Source organism: Danio rerio, chromosome 12 (genome assembly GCF_049306965.1).
Source record: "Danio rerio strain Tuebingen ecotype United States chromosome 12, GRCz12tu, whole genome shotgun sequence".
NCBI classification, from domain to species: Eukaryota; Metazoa; Chordata; class Actinopteri; order Cypriniformes; family Danionidae; genus Danio; species Danio rerio.
This window is the reverse complement of record NC_133187.1, coordinates 24,055,026-24,069,717: the sequence shown is the minus strand read 5'-3', so window position 1 is coordinate 24,069,717 and position 14,692 is coordinate 24,055,026. Positions and strand designations below refer to the sequence as shown.

The 14,692-nt window shown below is 34.6% G+C and overlaps 1 protein-coding gene across 14 annotated transcripts in view; it reads left to right on the top strand.

Moving 5' to 3' along the window:
- Window positions 1-14,692, top strand: part of nsfb (N-ethylmaleimide-sensitive factor b) — an 85,188-nt gene that overhangs the window by 29,122 nt on the left and 41,374 nt on the right. For all 14 annotated transcript variants that reach the window (XR_012387617.1, XR_012387618.1, XR_012387614.1 and 11 more), the window contains 5 exon segments: window positions 2,375-2,508; window positions 2,630-2,696; window positions 4,717-4,796; window positions 7,953-8,087; window positions 13,597-13,710. Coding sequence is in view for 4 of the 14 variants with exons in the window: in XM_073917652.1 (XP_073773753.1) it covers window positions 2,375-2,508; window positions 2,630-2,696; window positions 4,717-4,796; window positions 7,953-8,087; window positions 13,597-13,710 (530 nt within the window). In the remaining 10 variants the exon portion in view is untranslated.

The window sequence follows — 14,692 nt, the reverse complement described above, 5'->3', positions numbered from 1 at the left end:
TCTAGACAGTGAATTGAGTACAGATGCCTGTGTGGTTTTTTGCTTGGTTAATTGTTCTGATGAATTGTTTGCTAAATCGGAGGTTGTTTTGCTGAAGTTGAGGTCAGTTTTGAACAAAATAATTGTGCTGCCAAAGTTTTTAAAATTGATGTCAATATATTTAAACAAAATAATAATAATTAAATAAAATAATTAAATAAATATTATCATAAGGTAATATTGCTATTGTGATGACACTGTTTAACTATAAAAAAAGAATGAAAGGGTTATTTAGTAAGAATTTAAATATTTATTTGCTTAACCAGTTAATTAAGTGTCAATCTTTTTTTGTACATAAAATAAACCTGGAATTATCCTGACAAACCATCATATCATAAGCAGATATCATATGTCATTTTCAAGTTTATACCCAAAAAGTGACAAAAAAGAGAGTTTAGTTTACAGCTGTACTTTCACAATACTTATATGTATGCTTCAGTTTCTTCGTATTTTATGTTAAAAGCTTTTTTGACAATATCTGCTCATATGAGTGACACGTAGTGCTCCTAAATCTTATAAATGACCCAAATTCAGAGCAGATGCAGAAATTGAGTTTGTGTGGAACAGCAACATTTTTCTCTGAACAAGCATCTCTGTCACATTTTTCTCTGAACAAGCATCTCTGAGTCAATGAACACACTGGGTCATGAACTACTTGTATCTATTTAATTAAACCACTGCCATTGCATAATAACAATTGCACTAATCTAACAATTTCCATTAAAAAATTTAGAAATTGTTTAGACCTACACTAAAGAATTACTCTCTGAGGTAGAATAGAAGTTACAATATGTAATAGAATAACCTAAAAATAACTCTCCAATAGCTCCAAGGTTCAAGACACCCTCGAGTACTTTTTTATAGTTTTGTTTGTGCTAAGCATCAGTTAAGACAACGTTAGCACCTGTTCGCTTTAAGTTCGGGTAAATTTCGATTATTTTGAGCTTTTGTGAGCTAATTTCTAGCTTTTGTAAGCTAAATAAATTTAAAAATCTATTTTTTAAAACAATTTTTGGGCGGGATTAACATTGCTGACGTAGCGCGTATCCGAGTGATGATGCATCGGTTTTCGTTGTTACTCATAGACAAAGTTTTCTTATCCTCATGACTGCACGAGCGTTCTGCTGACAAACTAATATGGACATACCATAGACCCACCAATCTGTGCGACAGTGTGTGACACTGTGCACGACATGCAGTATTTAGCCGTTTATTAAGGGTTTTATGTGTTTGTTTTCATGATCCACGAAGTATGTTGCATGGCTTTCTCTGCGATACTGTCTGGGCCACCGATACAGCCAAGCTGTTTGTGTGCAGCAAGCATTTTTGTTGGGAGAGCTGAACGAGAATTGGAGAAGGGCAGACTTTGTTTTTTATCAGTTCAGTTAGTTACCATTCAGACACATCACCTCTATCCATGCTGCTGCGTTCACACTTGTTTAAAATCTCCAGATTACCGGCAGTGCTAATGGTTGGAACAGGGTAAGATACCTGCTGTTCTGCTATCCACATTGTTATTCAGACTCGGGGATTCAGGAGGAAAGAAGTCCTCATTTATAGTGTTTATATAAACATGATTATCTTTATAATGGTATAACAAATTGTTGATATAACTAATAACAGGGCATTAAATTATTTGCCATTTATTTTTTTGCAATTTAACTTGAGCCAACTGACAAAAGTGACGCCCACTCCTCCCTCTGCTTGCAGCGCTCCACGCCCATCATGAAGCATTTTTGGAAAAAAAGAAGGTAGACTTAAACTGGAAGAGGCAGGTTTCATGGTCCTTTAGAGGGATAATTCACCAAAACAAATGAACATTCTGTCATCATTTACTCATATTTCACTTGTCACAGACCTGTTTGAGTTTCTTTTTTTTTTCTGCTGAATACAAAGTTAATTTTGAAAAAACTTGGAAGCTGATAACAGTTGACTTCCATAAGAAATATTTTTCCTACTATGAGTGTCAATGGTTACCCATTTCAACTATTCGTCAAAAAAAAAAAAAAATCATCAAAACAAAAAGAAACTGAGAATGTTTGGAAAGGTAAATTATGAGTAAATAATTTGTTTTTGAGTGAACTATTCTTTTAAATATAATTAGTTATATTTTATATCTGTTATTTTTGAAAACCGAGTAGCTGATTGTAGATGACATTTAAATTACAAGTAATGTATAGCTTGATGTTACAGTACACACACGCTGCTCTCACATTTACCCAAAGGCTCAAAAAATAGCATTCTTTCCTGCTCTTGTTCTCTTTTTCACACAAGCAAACACGCACCAAAATGCTGCAATCTGATATGACTGAGAGTGTGAATGTTTCTCTCTCAGGGCCTGCTCACAGTGGTAAGACCGCACTGGCGGCCAAGATTGCAGAGCAGTCCCAGTTCCCCTTCATCAAGATCTGCTCTCCAGACAAAATGATCGGCTTTACAGAGACCGCCAAATGTCAGGCCATAAAGAAGGTAACAACCTTGTATATGTGGATTAAGGCATTAGCAGACCCGTGCTTGAAAGCACTTGTTACAGATGTGATGTTCCAGCCTTTGACCTTTAATAGTGACTTAATTGTTTTTCTCTCTTTAGATATTTGAGGATGCCTACAAGTCTCAGTTGAGCTGTGTGGTGGTGGACGATATTGAGCGACTGCTGGGTAAGTTCATTAGTGTAAATTAACTCACTCTATCTCTTTTTATGATATTTATTGGCTTTTGGTCTGTCATGGATAAATGAATACGACACTTAATGCCAAGTTCAGACTGCATGATTTAGCCCCGAATTTGACTTGCCAACAGGTTTTGAGAAATTACAGAGAAATGCCTGAAATCACAGCCAAATCAGTGCTCGTTTACATGACTAACAATCACACAGTGTGAACTATCAAAGATGCAAGAGCCCTGAGAGAATCGAAGATTCAAATCATGCTGTGTGAAATGTGTTCTGATTGAAAATAACATCGGCAAATACCTACAGCCAATGAGAAAGCAGCACCTACTACTATGGGTATCTGCAGGCCAGCGGGAGGTAGGGGAGAAGTTAAAAGGCCTTCTTTTTGGTCTATTTGGACCAAAGAAATGGAGGAAAAACTACTGTAAATTTGGTAGGAGCACCTGTGTCTGTTTGATGTGTCATGTGAGCAATATCATAACCGGGTTGAAAAAGAATTTTTTAGAGAAATTCCCTACAAAAGCCACTTAAGAAAAATAAGAACATTTTCTACCCCACTAAAGGCTTCTTTATCATAATGTAGTTAGTTACAAAATATATACTACATGGCATTGCATTGTTACCATGTCACTTCTCGTGTGTGTTTGATTGTGAGCCATAGTTAGCGGACTGAGACAAGGTTGTCGGCAGTTTTCCTATTGCAAGTCATGCAGTGTGAAACCCCCTAAAAAAAAGTCTTTCAGAGTTTTATGGGAATGTGTCAAATAGTGATGAAAAGCACAACAATTAAAGAGAAGAGACATTTCATTTTTATATTCGTTTAAGGAAGAAATAATGACCAGCAGTCTGCAATGTAAAATGCAATTATAAAGTTTTCATATAAACAAAATTTGTCCTGCTTTTGTCTTATCACTGACACTATACATTCATTGGCCACTTTATTAGCTACATCTTAGTATCAGGCGTGACTCTTTTTGCCTTCAGAACTGCCTTAATCATTCATGGCATAGATTCAACAAGGAACTGAATTAATTTCGCTGAAATTTTGGTCCATATTAACATGATAGCACTATTGGATTGAGAGCTGGTGACTGGAGGCCAATTGAGTACAGTGAACTCATTGTCATGTTCAAGCCAGTCTGAGATGAGTCACGCTTTGACACGGCACATTATTCTGCTGAAAGTAACCATCAGAAGACGGGTAGACTGTGGTCATAAAGGGATGGACATGGTCAGCAACAATACTTGGGTAGGCTGTGGAGTTGACACGATGCTCAATAGGTACTAATAGGCCCAAAGTCTGCAAAGAAAATACCCCCACACCATTACACCACCACTGACCTGAAATGTTGATAAGAGGCAGTATGGATCCATGCTTTCATGTTGTTGATGCTACTATCCGAATGTCACAACCGAAATCGAGACATATCAGACCAGGCAACGTTTTACCAATCTTCTATTCTCCAATTTGTGTGAGCCTGTGTGAATTGTAGACTCAGTTTCCTGTTCTTAGCGCACAGGAGTGGCACTTGGTATAACCTTTTGCTGTTGTAGCCCATCCGCCTCAAGGTTAGACGTGTTGTTTGTTTAAAGATGCTCTTCTGCATACCTCAGTTGTAACGAGTGGTTATTGGAGTTAGTGTTTCCTTTCTCAGAAATTTGCGTTAATGAGCAGTTGGACATGTTTACCTAATAACGTGCTCAGTGAGTGTATAAATGGATATAAGGACTAAGATTAAGCCATTAATTCAGCAATTTTGAAATATCAGCATATTAATACTTAGATTATTTATTAATCCTGGGTTAATAGTAAGCTGTGTAAAGCAGTATATACTACCCAGTGCTTAGAATGAGCCAGAGTTAACTATTTCAAGCAATGTGCAGCCATGTATTATTATAGGGGCGCATGTAGGCCTCATTTCATCTTGTGAGGTTTTTAAATTAATTGATGGTTTACATACCAAACTTGGCTTACGCTGTCTTCCATCATATTTTTGACTTTACAGATTTTGTTCCCATCGGGCCTCGGTTTTCTAACCTGGTGCTGCAGGCTCTGCTGGTGTTACTGAAGAAACCTCCTCCTCGGGTGAGAATGATGTGTAATACTGGCATCCATAGACAGGGAGCAGCACCTTCTCTTACACAGAATAAAATGTGCTGGACAGAATATTTCACTCTGTAACTTTAGTCAATTTCACAAATTCAACTGAATTAATGTATCACTACATATTTTAAGTAAATTTAGGAAGAAGAGACACTATAAAAAGCATTCAGAAGTATGATTACTATTTTATAGAATTTTATTTACACTTTAATGTAATATTTGCATCTAAGATATGTGGAGACACTCACTAAGTGTTCATAGGCACATCAGAGTTATTTTAGTCTGCTATGATTTATAATTTAACCTCTAATGTTAGGGCTTTTTAAAACCTCTAACCCCAAGTATATTTCTAAACCAGTGTTTTCATAGTGTGGTCCATGTAGGATTGCTTGTGGTCATTTATAAATAAAAATATTGACAGAAGTTGCTAGTCAACTCATATCAGTCAAATAACTGACTCTGCTAAAATGTTCATGTGAAGTGTGAAGATTCATTAATTTGTCTGTTATTTTTGCAATGTATTTAAAAAAAAAAAAAAGCATTTTAAACATTATATATATATTATATATATATATATATATATATATATATATATATATGTGTGTGTGTGTGTGTGTGTGTGTGTGTGTGTGTGTGTGTGTGTGTATGTCTGTATAATGTATTTAAGGTATATATATTTTTTGACTGTCTACAGAACAAACCATCATTATACAATAACCTGCCTAATTAACCTAACCTGCCTATTTATCCAAATTAACCTAGTTAAGACTTTAAATGTCACTTTAAGCTGTATAGAAGTGTCCTAAAAATATCTAGTCAAATATTATATACTGTCGTCATGGCAAAGATAAAATAAAAGTTAGAAATGAGTTAATAAAACCATTATGTTTAGAAATGTGTTGAAAAAATGTTCTCTTTGTTTAACAGAAATTGGGGAAAAAATAAACGGGGGGCTAATATTTCAGGGGGGCTAAAAATTTTGACTTCAACTGTACATATTAAATGCTGTACTTTCTATTTTTCAAAGAATTATGCAACTGATGTTTTAGTTTACACAAATATTCTGAGCAGGACAATTCATAACAATGGAAAATGTTTCATGAAATCATCTGAAATTCAGCTTCGCCATTATAGGAATTAATTACATTTTCAAATATTTTACCTTAGAAAGTGTTATTTTAAATTATACTTTTGGTTTACACAACCACTGTACATCTTTGGTGGGAATAAAAAATAATCACAAATATAAAAAAAAAAAAAAATATTCAGCAAATATCATGCCAATGTACTCGAAAAATGTGAAAAACATATTAAAAAGCCTTTATTGACACGGCTATTTCTTAAAACTCCGCCTTCGTATTTTGGCAAACAACTGCCTTTATCAGGGTAACAGCGATCATGTGCGTCTGGAGTTTCTTTTGAATACTTTTGAATGATCTCATTAGAATATCTAAACAATACTAAATAATATATAATAATATAACTCAACAATCATCATTAATTTAACATTGAAAGAGGGAGAAGAAAAAACGTAATAGAAAAAAGTTAATAAATAAAATAAAATAAAACAAATAAAAACGATAATTTGTATAACATTACATACATACACAACAACATATGTCTTAAATAATACAACGTAGGTAGAATGAAACCACAAAAAAAAAAAAGAAAAAAAAGAAAAAAAAATATATACACACACACACACAAAATATGTACAGTTGAAGTCAGAATTATTAGCCTCCCTGAATTATTAGCCCCATTGTTTATTTTTTCCCCAATTTCTCTTTAACGAAGAGAATATTTTTTTCAACACATTTCTAAACGAAATAGTATTAATAACTCGTCCTAATAACTGATTTATTTTCTCTTTGCCATGATGACCGTAAATAATATTTGACTAGATTTTTTCTAGACACTTCTATACAGCTTAAAGTGACATTTAAAGACTTAACTTGATTAATTAGGTTAACTAGGCAGGTTAGGGTAATTAGGAAAGTTATTGTATAATGATGGTTTGCTCTGTATACTATCAAAAAAAAAAAATAAATAGCTTAAAGGGGCTAATAATTTTGACCGTAAAATGGTTTTACTTTTATTCTAGCCGAAATAAAACAAATAAGAAGAAAAAATATGATCATCAGACATACTGTGAAAATTTCCTTGCTCAGGTAAACATAATTTGGGAAATATTTTAATTTTAATTTTTTTTATTTAAGAAAAAACATTTCAAAGGGGGTTTAATAGTTCTGATTTCAGCTGTAAATATAGACAAATAAACTAGTCTAGTGTACAAATAAATGCAGATAAACATGCATGTACATATACAAATACATACCCCCTGAAAGAGAACTGATATATTATTCAAGCTACATGTGAACACTTTTTGTTTGATTTTTGTATCAAAAAATATTGTTGACCCAAACATTTGACAAAGTAATATGTATAATAGTTTATATTTTACTAAAAGTGGTCAACCACTGGCTAAACTTGTCTTAAAGTGGTTAAAAATTTACATATTACAGACATAAAACCTTTATTACAGCTCATTGAATAGAGGTGTCTTCTGTCACATCACACTTTTTACAATTTTCACATTCTTTTGACCAAAACCACTAACCGACTATCTGAGTTTTTGGCTACATTTGAAATATTTATCCGAAGCATTTATTGTTTTTGGCTGTGGCGATGTTTTTCTTGGTGAACAAGTCCCCCAACAAGCTCCTGTTGTGTCTTGCTGTCTGGTGGCAGTGAGTGTGTATGTCGTGCTGTGTTTATAAGGTGTTTTGAATAGCTGAGGGTCTTTTCCTCCAGATCAGGACTGTATAGAGCAGCTCTCAGTAGGGAGTCGGGTCTCGGGTGAGTCGATAGAAAGGGTTTGTGAGAGAGCCGAGACCTGGCAGGCCCGCAGCCTGTGTGGCACCTCATTTACATGCACTAGCATATAGTGGACACCACAGGGGGGCGACCCATAATCCCCTGTGCTCGCTGGGGCCTCTGGGAATGGCCCACCTCTTTACTACATGTAGCTGGGCACCATGGCTATACTAGGAGATCTTGAAAGTGAGCCAGTGAGAGATTCTGACCTTTAGTGTTGATTTGATATGATTTGATATGTTTGTTTGTTTGTTGATCCTGCAGGGTCGTAAGTTGTTGATTCTTGGCACAACTAGCAGAAAGGATGTCCTGCAGGAGATGGGCATGTCCGACTCTTTCAGCACTACAATCCACATCCCCAACATCTCTACAGGAGAACATCTAATGGAGGCCCTGGAGGTTAGAGATAGAGGAATTCATAAGGGCCACATTTTCAGTTTGTTTCAATCAATCACAAGTGTAAAATGCTAAATATGGGTGAAGATTATTTAAATGTATTGCTTATTGTCTGGATAAAGGCTTGTGCTTTATCGCTCATGCTTACCATGAGCATTTTTCAAGACATTTTTCGTTGTTTATACCCTAGCGATGTTAACACCAGGTTAAAACAATAATTAGTTTTGTCACGATTACAGGTTTCAAGGTAAACTACGGTCAGTTTGACCAGTTAAACCGCTTAAAGTGTGATTTAAGTCACATTAATCTTTTTTCTTTCAAACTATTTTTTACCATATTTGCTACATGAGGAATAAAGTCTGCTAGACATACTGATCAGAATTGTGTTCAGGCAGAGAAAACATTATTCATGTTTTTAACAAATTCCTAGACACAAGAAAAAAATATTACATGACAAGCTATACAGGGGTGCGTTTCCCAAACATGATGTAACTCGCAGCTGAACTATCATAGTACGATGCAACTTTTTGGAAAAGAACAATAAAGTGATGAGTGTTTCTGAAAACCCGTAGTTTCTCTCGCAGATCCATCGTTTGAACCACATTAGTTATAACGTAAAACGCCTATAATGATGCTGTAAACGAGGTGGTAACGACTTTGTTAGAGAAGAACCCCATAATTTCTTTGTGCAAATTATATTGTTTTAAGCGGACAAAGAAAAAAGAAAAAAAACAATATTAGTTTTGGTAAAAACATGCACTCGTTTTTCCATATTATTTTCCATATTTTTTCAATGGCACATATAGGGCCTATGTTTCCTTTGCAAATATTATTGAGGACATTACATGTTCTACTCTAAAACATAAAATCACTTACAAAAGCTAACACATATTCTAATCTCATATATAAATAAATAAATACTGAGGCTATTTATTAAGAAATGAAATTTAAGATTTATTATTTATTAGGAAATGGAAAAAATCATACTTATATTAATAATATTGATGATGGTAATGATTATGATAATAATAATAATTATCATTATTATTATTGCTATTATTATTATTATTAAGTGGGATATTGTTTATTTATTTTTTATTTTTTGAAAAGTCTACTTTTACAACTTGACACATGCAAACCACTGCAGAAATGTTTTAACCAACAGACCCATGTCATATACAGTACAGATTCTAAATTAATAATCTACTACAAATTTAAACGATTAACGTATGCTATGTTTTTTTTTCACAAGCTTTGGAGACTTTTAACATAATTTCCACTTTTAAATAATAGGTCACCTATAGCTTTCAACATGAGCCACGGCTGTGTTCAAAATGACATCAATGTTTTCAAAGTGCACTGTGAAGGGAGCGCAATTGTAAACACGAAGATTGCTAAAACTGAACTGAACTGATCTGTAAAAACACTTTGAAAGCAAATCACGCCTAAGAGAGATGACTTTAATGTTTTTTTTTCTTTTTTCTTGTTTTTTTTTATAATTCTAAGTTTAAATGTCAGAATGTTCTAAACGAATAGGGCATAGGGGGATAACTAGGAATAGAACACAGCCAGGAACTTTGTTTCTAACTACAGCTCCAGAAGTGTTGTTGGAAGCATACAACTGGGACGCAGTTTGCAAATGTTGGAATGACGAGTTTGGGAAACACCAAATCAACAAACTATGTTTGTAACAACAGAACTTGCAACCCTAGTTAGCTAACGATTGTTTTCGGAAACGCACAGCAGGTTTCCTGTTTCTGGCACATAATTCTATTTTTTTTATTAGCATTGCCTTCAAATTAAATTATATTTCTGCCACTGTATATATGTTTTCATGACAATTTGTTTTACATCTACAACAGAATTTTTTTTTTTACAGGTTTTGAACATGTGGAAGGATTAGATCTTTAAAGGATTAGATCACTTTCCAAAATGAAATTTTTCATATATTGTTCTCGCCCCTTTGTCTACCAATATTCATGTTTCTTCAGTCAAAACATACATTTTATAATAAAAACGTGCCTGATTTTTTTGCCAGATACTGGACTTAAATATGTAAATACTTTGTAACCACTAAATCTCGTTTCACAGTATTTGGGATGCCAGCATTATCTTGATATTTTTTCTTGAAATGTTTTCCTTTAAAACCTTAAATTATTTGGGACTAAAGAAAGAAAGAAATGAGCATTTTGGATGACAAGGGGGTGAGAAAACTATCAGGAAATGTTTGTTATGGAAGTCAACTAATCCTTTAAAGAAGGTCATCCTTAAATGACATTCACTCAAAAATGAAAATTACCCCATAATTTACTCACCCTCAAGCCATCTTCTGTGTCTATGTCTTTTTCTGACAGATGAACAGTCAGAGTAGTTTTGAATTTTCCATGTTGTATAATGGTAGTGACTTCCAAAGCTTCCACAAGCACATCAGTCTATTGTAAAACTAATCTATTAGGGTGACAAATGTCCAATGAAGCAGATCACAATGTATTTTTAACATAAATATTTATACATTTTAATTATAAACTCACCAGCCGATGGTCAGCTGTTGGCCTTCATCAGTCCATCAGTCAGGCTAGTTGGTTTGGTATGTTCCATGCGTCGCCTCTATCGGGTTAACCACTGATCTTGTTGGCCTGATTCAGCTTGCAGAATCGTCATTGGGGCTATCAGCTGAAGAGAGCATTTTAATTATTTATTCCGCAATGAATCAAAGTGCGAGTGTGACGTAGTGAAGTAGAAAGTACACAATTCCCCACATAAATGGCCCTTGTAGTTTTGAGCATTTCTCAAATATTTGCAAACGATATGAATTATTAGATTATCAGACATATTTGCAGGAGTGAATCCCTCCCGGGTAAGGGGCAATTACCGTGTTAACGATACAATAGGTTAACAATTACAATTAACGATAATGGTATTAAATGTTGCTTTGTTTATGTTTTGTCTGTATGCATCAGAAGTTCATTTTACTTCTATGGAGCAAGAAAGCATTACTGCCCCCATGCAGAGTGGAAAGATATGTCTTCTTGTGCAGGTGCAGAGTGTGGCTCTCATTTCAGTTGGCTTTCGTCCGTTTGGTGGGGGGACACGAGACGACAACCCAGTTGGGTTTCGTTGGTGCTAGTTGTTAGCAGGTGTCCACTTGGTGTGTCCTGACCCATAGCAATATTTTTTCTTTTATATATCTATGATTTTAAAGTAGCATGTTCAGTGGAACACTATCTCTATGCTGATGATGCCGCAATTTTAGTGTTTCATCAAGACAAACGGCACTGGAAGACATTGAGTTCACAGTTAAGAAATTTGTACTACTGCTGTTTGATCATAGTCTTTCTTTGCACATAGGTAAAACAGAAGCTATCTGATTTGCTTTAAAAGTGAAATTAAAGAAAGATGACTCTGTTTGTGGTTAGGATTAATGATTTGATGATTGAGTCAAAAAAACGTTCATTGATTATTTGGCATGTTAATTCATTAATTTTCTTTTCGGCGAAGTCCCTTTATTAATCTGGGGTCGCCACAGCGGAATGAACCTCCAACTTACAGAGGCATATGTTTTATGCAGCGGATGCCCTTCCAGCTGCAACCCATCACTGGGAAATATCCATACACACTCATTCACAATCATACACTATGGACAATTTAGCTTACGCAATTCACCTATATCACATGTCTTTGGATGAGCGATTATGCTACCCACTGCACCACTTGCTGCTCCTTGGCATGTTTAATTGATAATAAATTATTAGGAGATGCTATGGCAAGAAAGGTTTTAATGAAGATATGTGGAAAATTAGGTTCTTAGCAAGGCGAGCTGACCTGTTGGATGTTTATTCTTTAAAATTATTGGCAGGAGCTTTGATTCAACCCCATTTTGATTATGCTACTTCATTTTGGTATAGTAGCTGCTCACAGAGTATAAAGGAAAAATAGCAAAAGGCACAAAGTAAATTAGTATGAATAATTAAAAAAAATCATAATTTGCACAGAGTTTTTTTTTTTTTTTAAGAATTAAGTATATTAACTGCTAATAAAAGAGTGTGTTTTAAAAAATAATAATGTGGTTCCTAGTTATTTGGTGAACTTCTTTCAAATGGGGGAGGCAATTACATACATATAGTACTAGGGGTTGGGATTTTATTATTTCGTCACCTCGGTATTATAAGGTTCTATCTGCGTTCTAAATGATTTTGAAATATTGAGCTTTAAAGATTTTGCATTCCCTAGCAAACAATATGTGTGTAACGTTTTGTTTCAAAATAAAAAGTCTTAAAATTTAAACAACCTATAAAAAACATTCCATAATGTAAATAAGTTGTCATGTTATAAGAATATGCCAATAACTTAATTTTGACAAAAATGTCAGATAAAACCTTATAATTCTAAGGTGACGATTTGTTTATTTAAATTTAGAAGTGTAGTGGGGAAAAATATATTTTTAGAAACAAGTGCAATCATCTGGAACAAATGACCAAAAATGATAAAGCAAATAAAAGACTCAAAAGATGGTTGTTTGAAGAGGATAGTTTGCATGGTGCATGATGATGGTTTTTTGTAAGTCATTGTTTTGTGAATAATTTTGTTACTGTTTTGAAATGTGGAGGTACCGTTTGTCTTATGCATTAACTGTATGCAGCCATACTTTGTTTTTTTTTTTTTTAGCAGCGAGGACCACAATGGAAACAAGCCCAGAGCTTTATTGTGTTTTTATCCTTGACAATTTTATTTCAAAATGTAATGGATACTTGTATTTTTGTAAAATGTGCCTAAAATATGTCAAATAAAGATTCAATTTAATTCAAAGCTACAGGAATAGGAGCGTCTTGCAGGAACCAATTACCATACAGTTTGTTTATCACAGAATACATCAATGAACAAGAAAACTAGCCAGTTTGTCATTACGGTATAACGATAAACAGTATATTACTCTTACAATGTTGTGTACGTGTGACTACATCAATCCGCTTCATAAGACATGCATTAACCCCCTGGACCGCATATGGGTTCATTTGAAGCTTTTGAGAGCTTGAAAATAAAAGCCACTATCCAACAACGTGGAAGAGCCAGGTTACAATGTAAAATAACAGTGTAAAAATCCTGGGTTCCACACAATTCCTTCATGTTGTTTCAACACAGTTCAATGAAGTTAGCTTAATTGTTTTTAGAAATGTAAGTGGATTAAACGCAACACAATTAAGTTGACCCCCCTGCCATAAAAGCCTTAAGAATTATATTTTTGAATAAGTATTTTGAACAAGCAGAGTTTTTCTTTGAGTGTACTCCGACTGTGTTCGTCTGACAGAAAAAAAGTATACACAAAGATGTCTTGAGAGTGAGTAAATTATAGAGTAATTGTCATTTTGGGTGCACTATTTCTTTAAAGGGATAGTTTACCCAGTTTAGATAGTTGTTTTGTTGTGTTCAACTGACTTTTATTATTAAGTCATTTTGTTTTTGATTGTCTCTCTGCAACCGTAACTGATGTTCTCTCCTCTTGTGTGCATTTCAGCTTCTTGGAGGCTTTCAGGAAGAAGAGCGAGCGAATATTGGCAAACAGGTGAAAGGACAGAGCGTGTGGCTGGGCATTAAAAAGCTGCAAATGCTGATTGAGATGTCACTGCAGGTGAGACGAAGCAAGACCTTTTCACCCAGCAGGTTGTCTAGACGCCTCTCTGAGTCACCGCTTTCCTGCCAATAATTATCTGCGGTTTGAGTCACTGTCAAATGTAATCATTTTATGGCATCGTAATGAAAACAGGCCCTTCCAGATGTGCCTTCTCTGTTGACACACACACACAAGTAAACAGAGGCCCATAGTCCTCATCTGCATGTCATTTGGTGGATGTGGCCTGTTTCTGGAGCTGATTGAAACCTTTCACTTTTGCTGCCAAACAACTGACTGTTCTCAGAAATCATGCAATAATGGTAGCTGCTCATTGCTGTCACATTATAGATCAATATTGATGTGGAATGCATAAATAGAAAAAAAATGTTGCTTCATTTGGCAAATTTATATTCATTCATTCATTTTCTTGTCGGCTTAGTTCCTTTATTAATCTGGGGTCGCCACAGCAGAATGAACCGCTAACTTATCCAGCAAGTTTTTACGTAGCGGATGCCCTTCCAGCCACAACCCATCTCTGGGAGATGTTCAAACACACAAACACTCATACACTACGGACAATTTAGCCTACCCAACTCACCTGTACCACATGTCTCTGGGGAAACCAGAGCACCCGGAGGAAACCCACGCGAGGTTCAAACCAGCGACCCAGTGACCTTCTTGCTGTGAGGCGACAGCACTACCTACTGCGCCACTGCCTCGCCTAGCAAATTTATATTGAAGAACATATACAAAATTGTAAATTGATTTACAAACAAAATATTTTAATGAGTAATTTTTATAAATATTTAGCTTTATGTTTTAATTAACATTTAAGCCTTTTTGTTATTTTTAAGCTATTTTTAAGGTTAAATTAAATGAAACTTGGTAAACGTGTTCTTCGTAAATTGCTGAAACAAGACAGGTTTTTTTTGTAATATATGTTTTTTATACAAAATATTTTAGTCAAGTGATTCTTGAAAAAATTATTTTTATTTTTTTT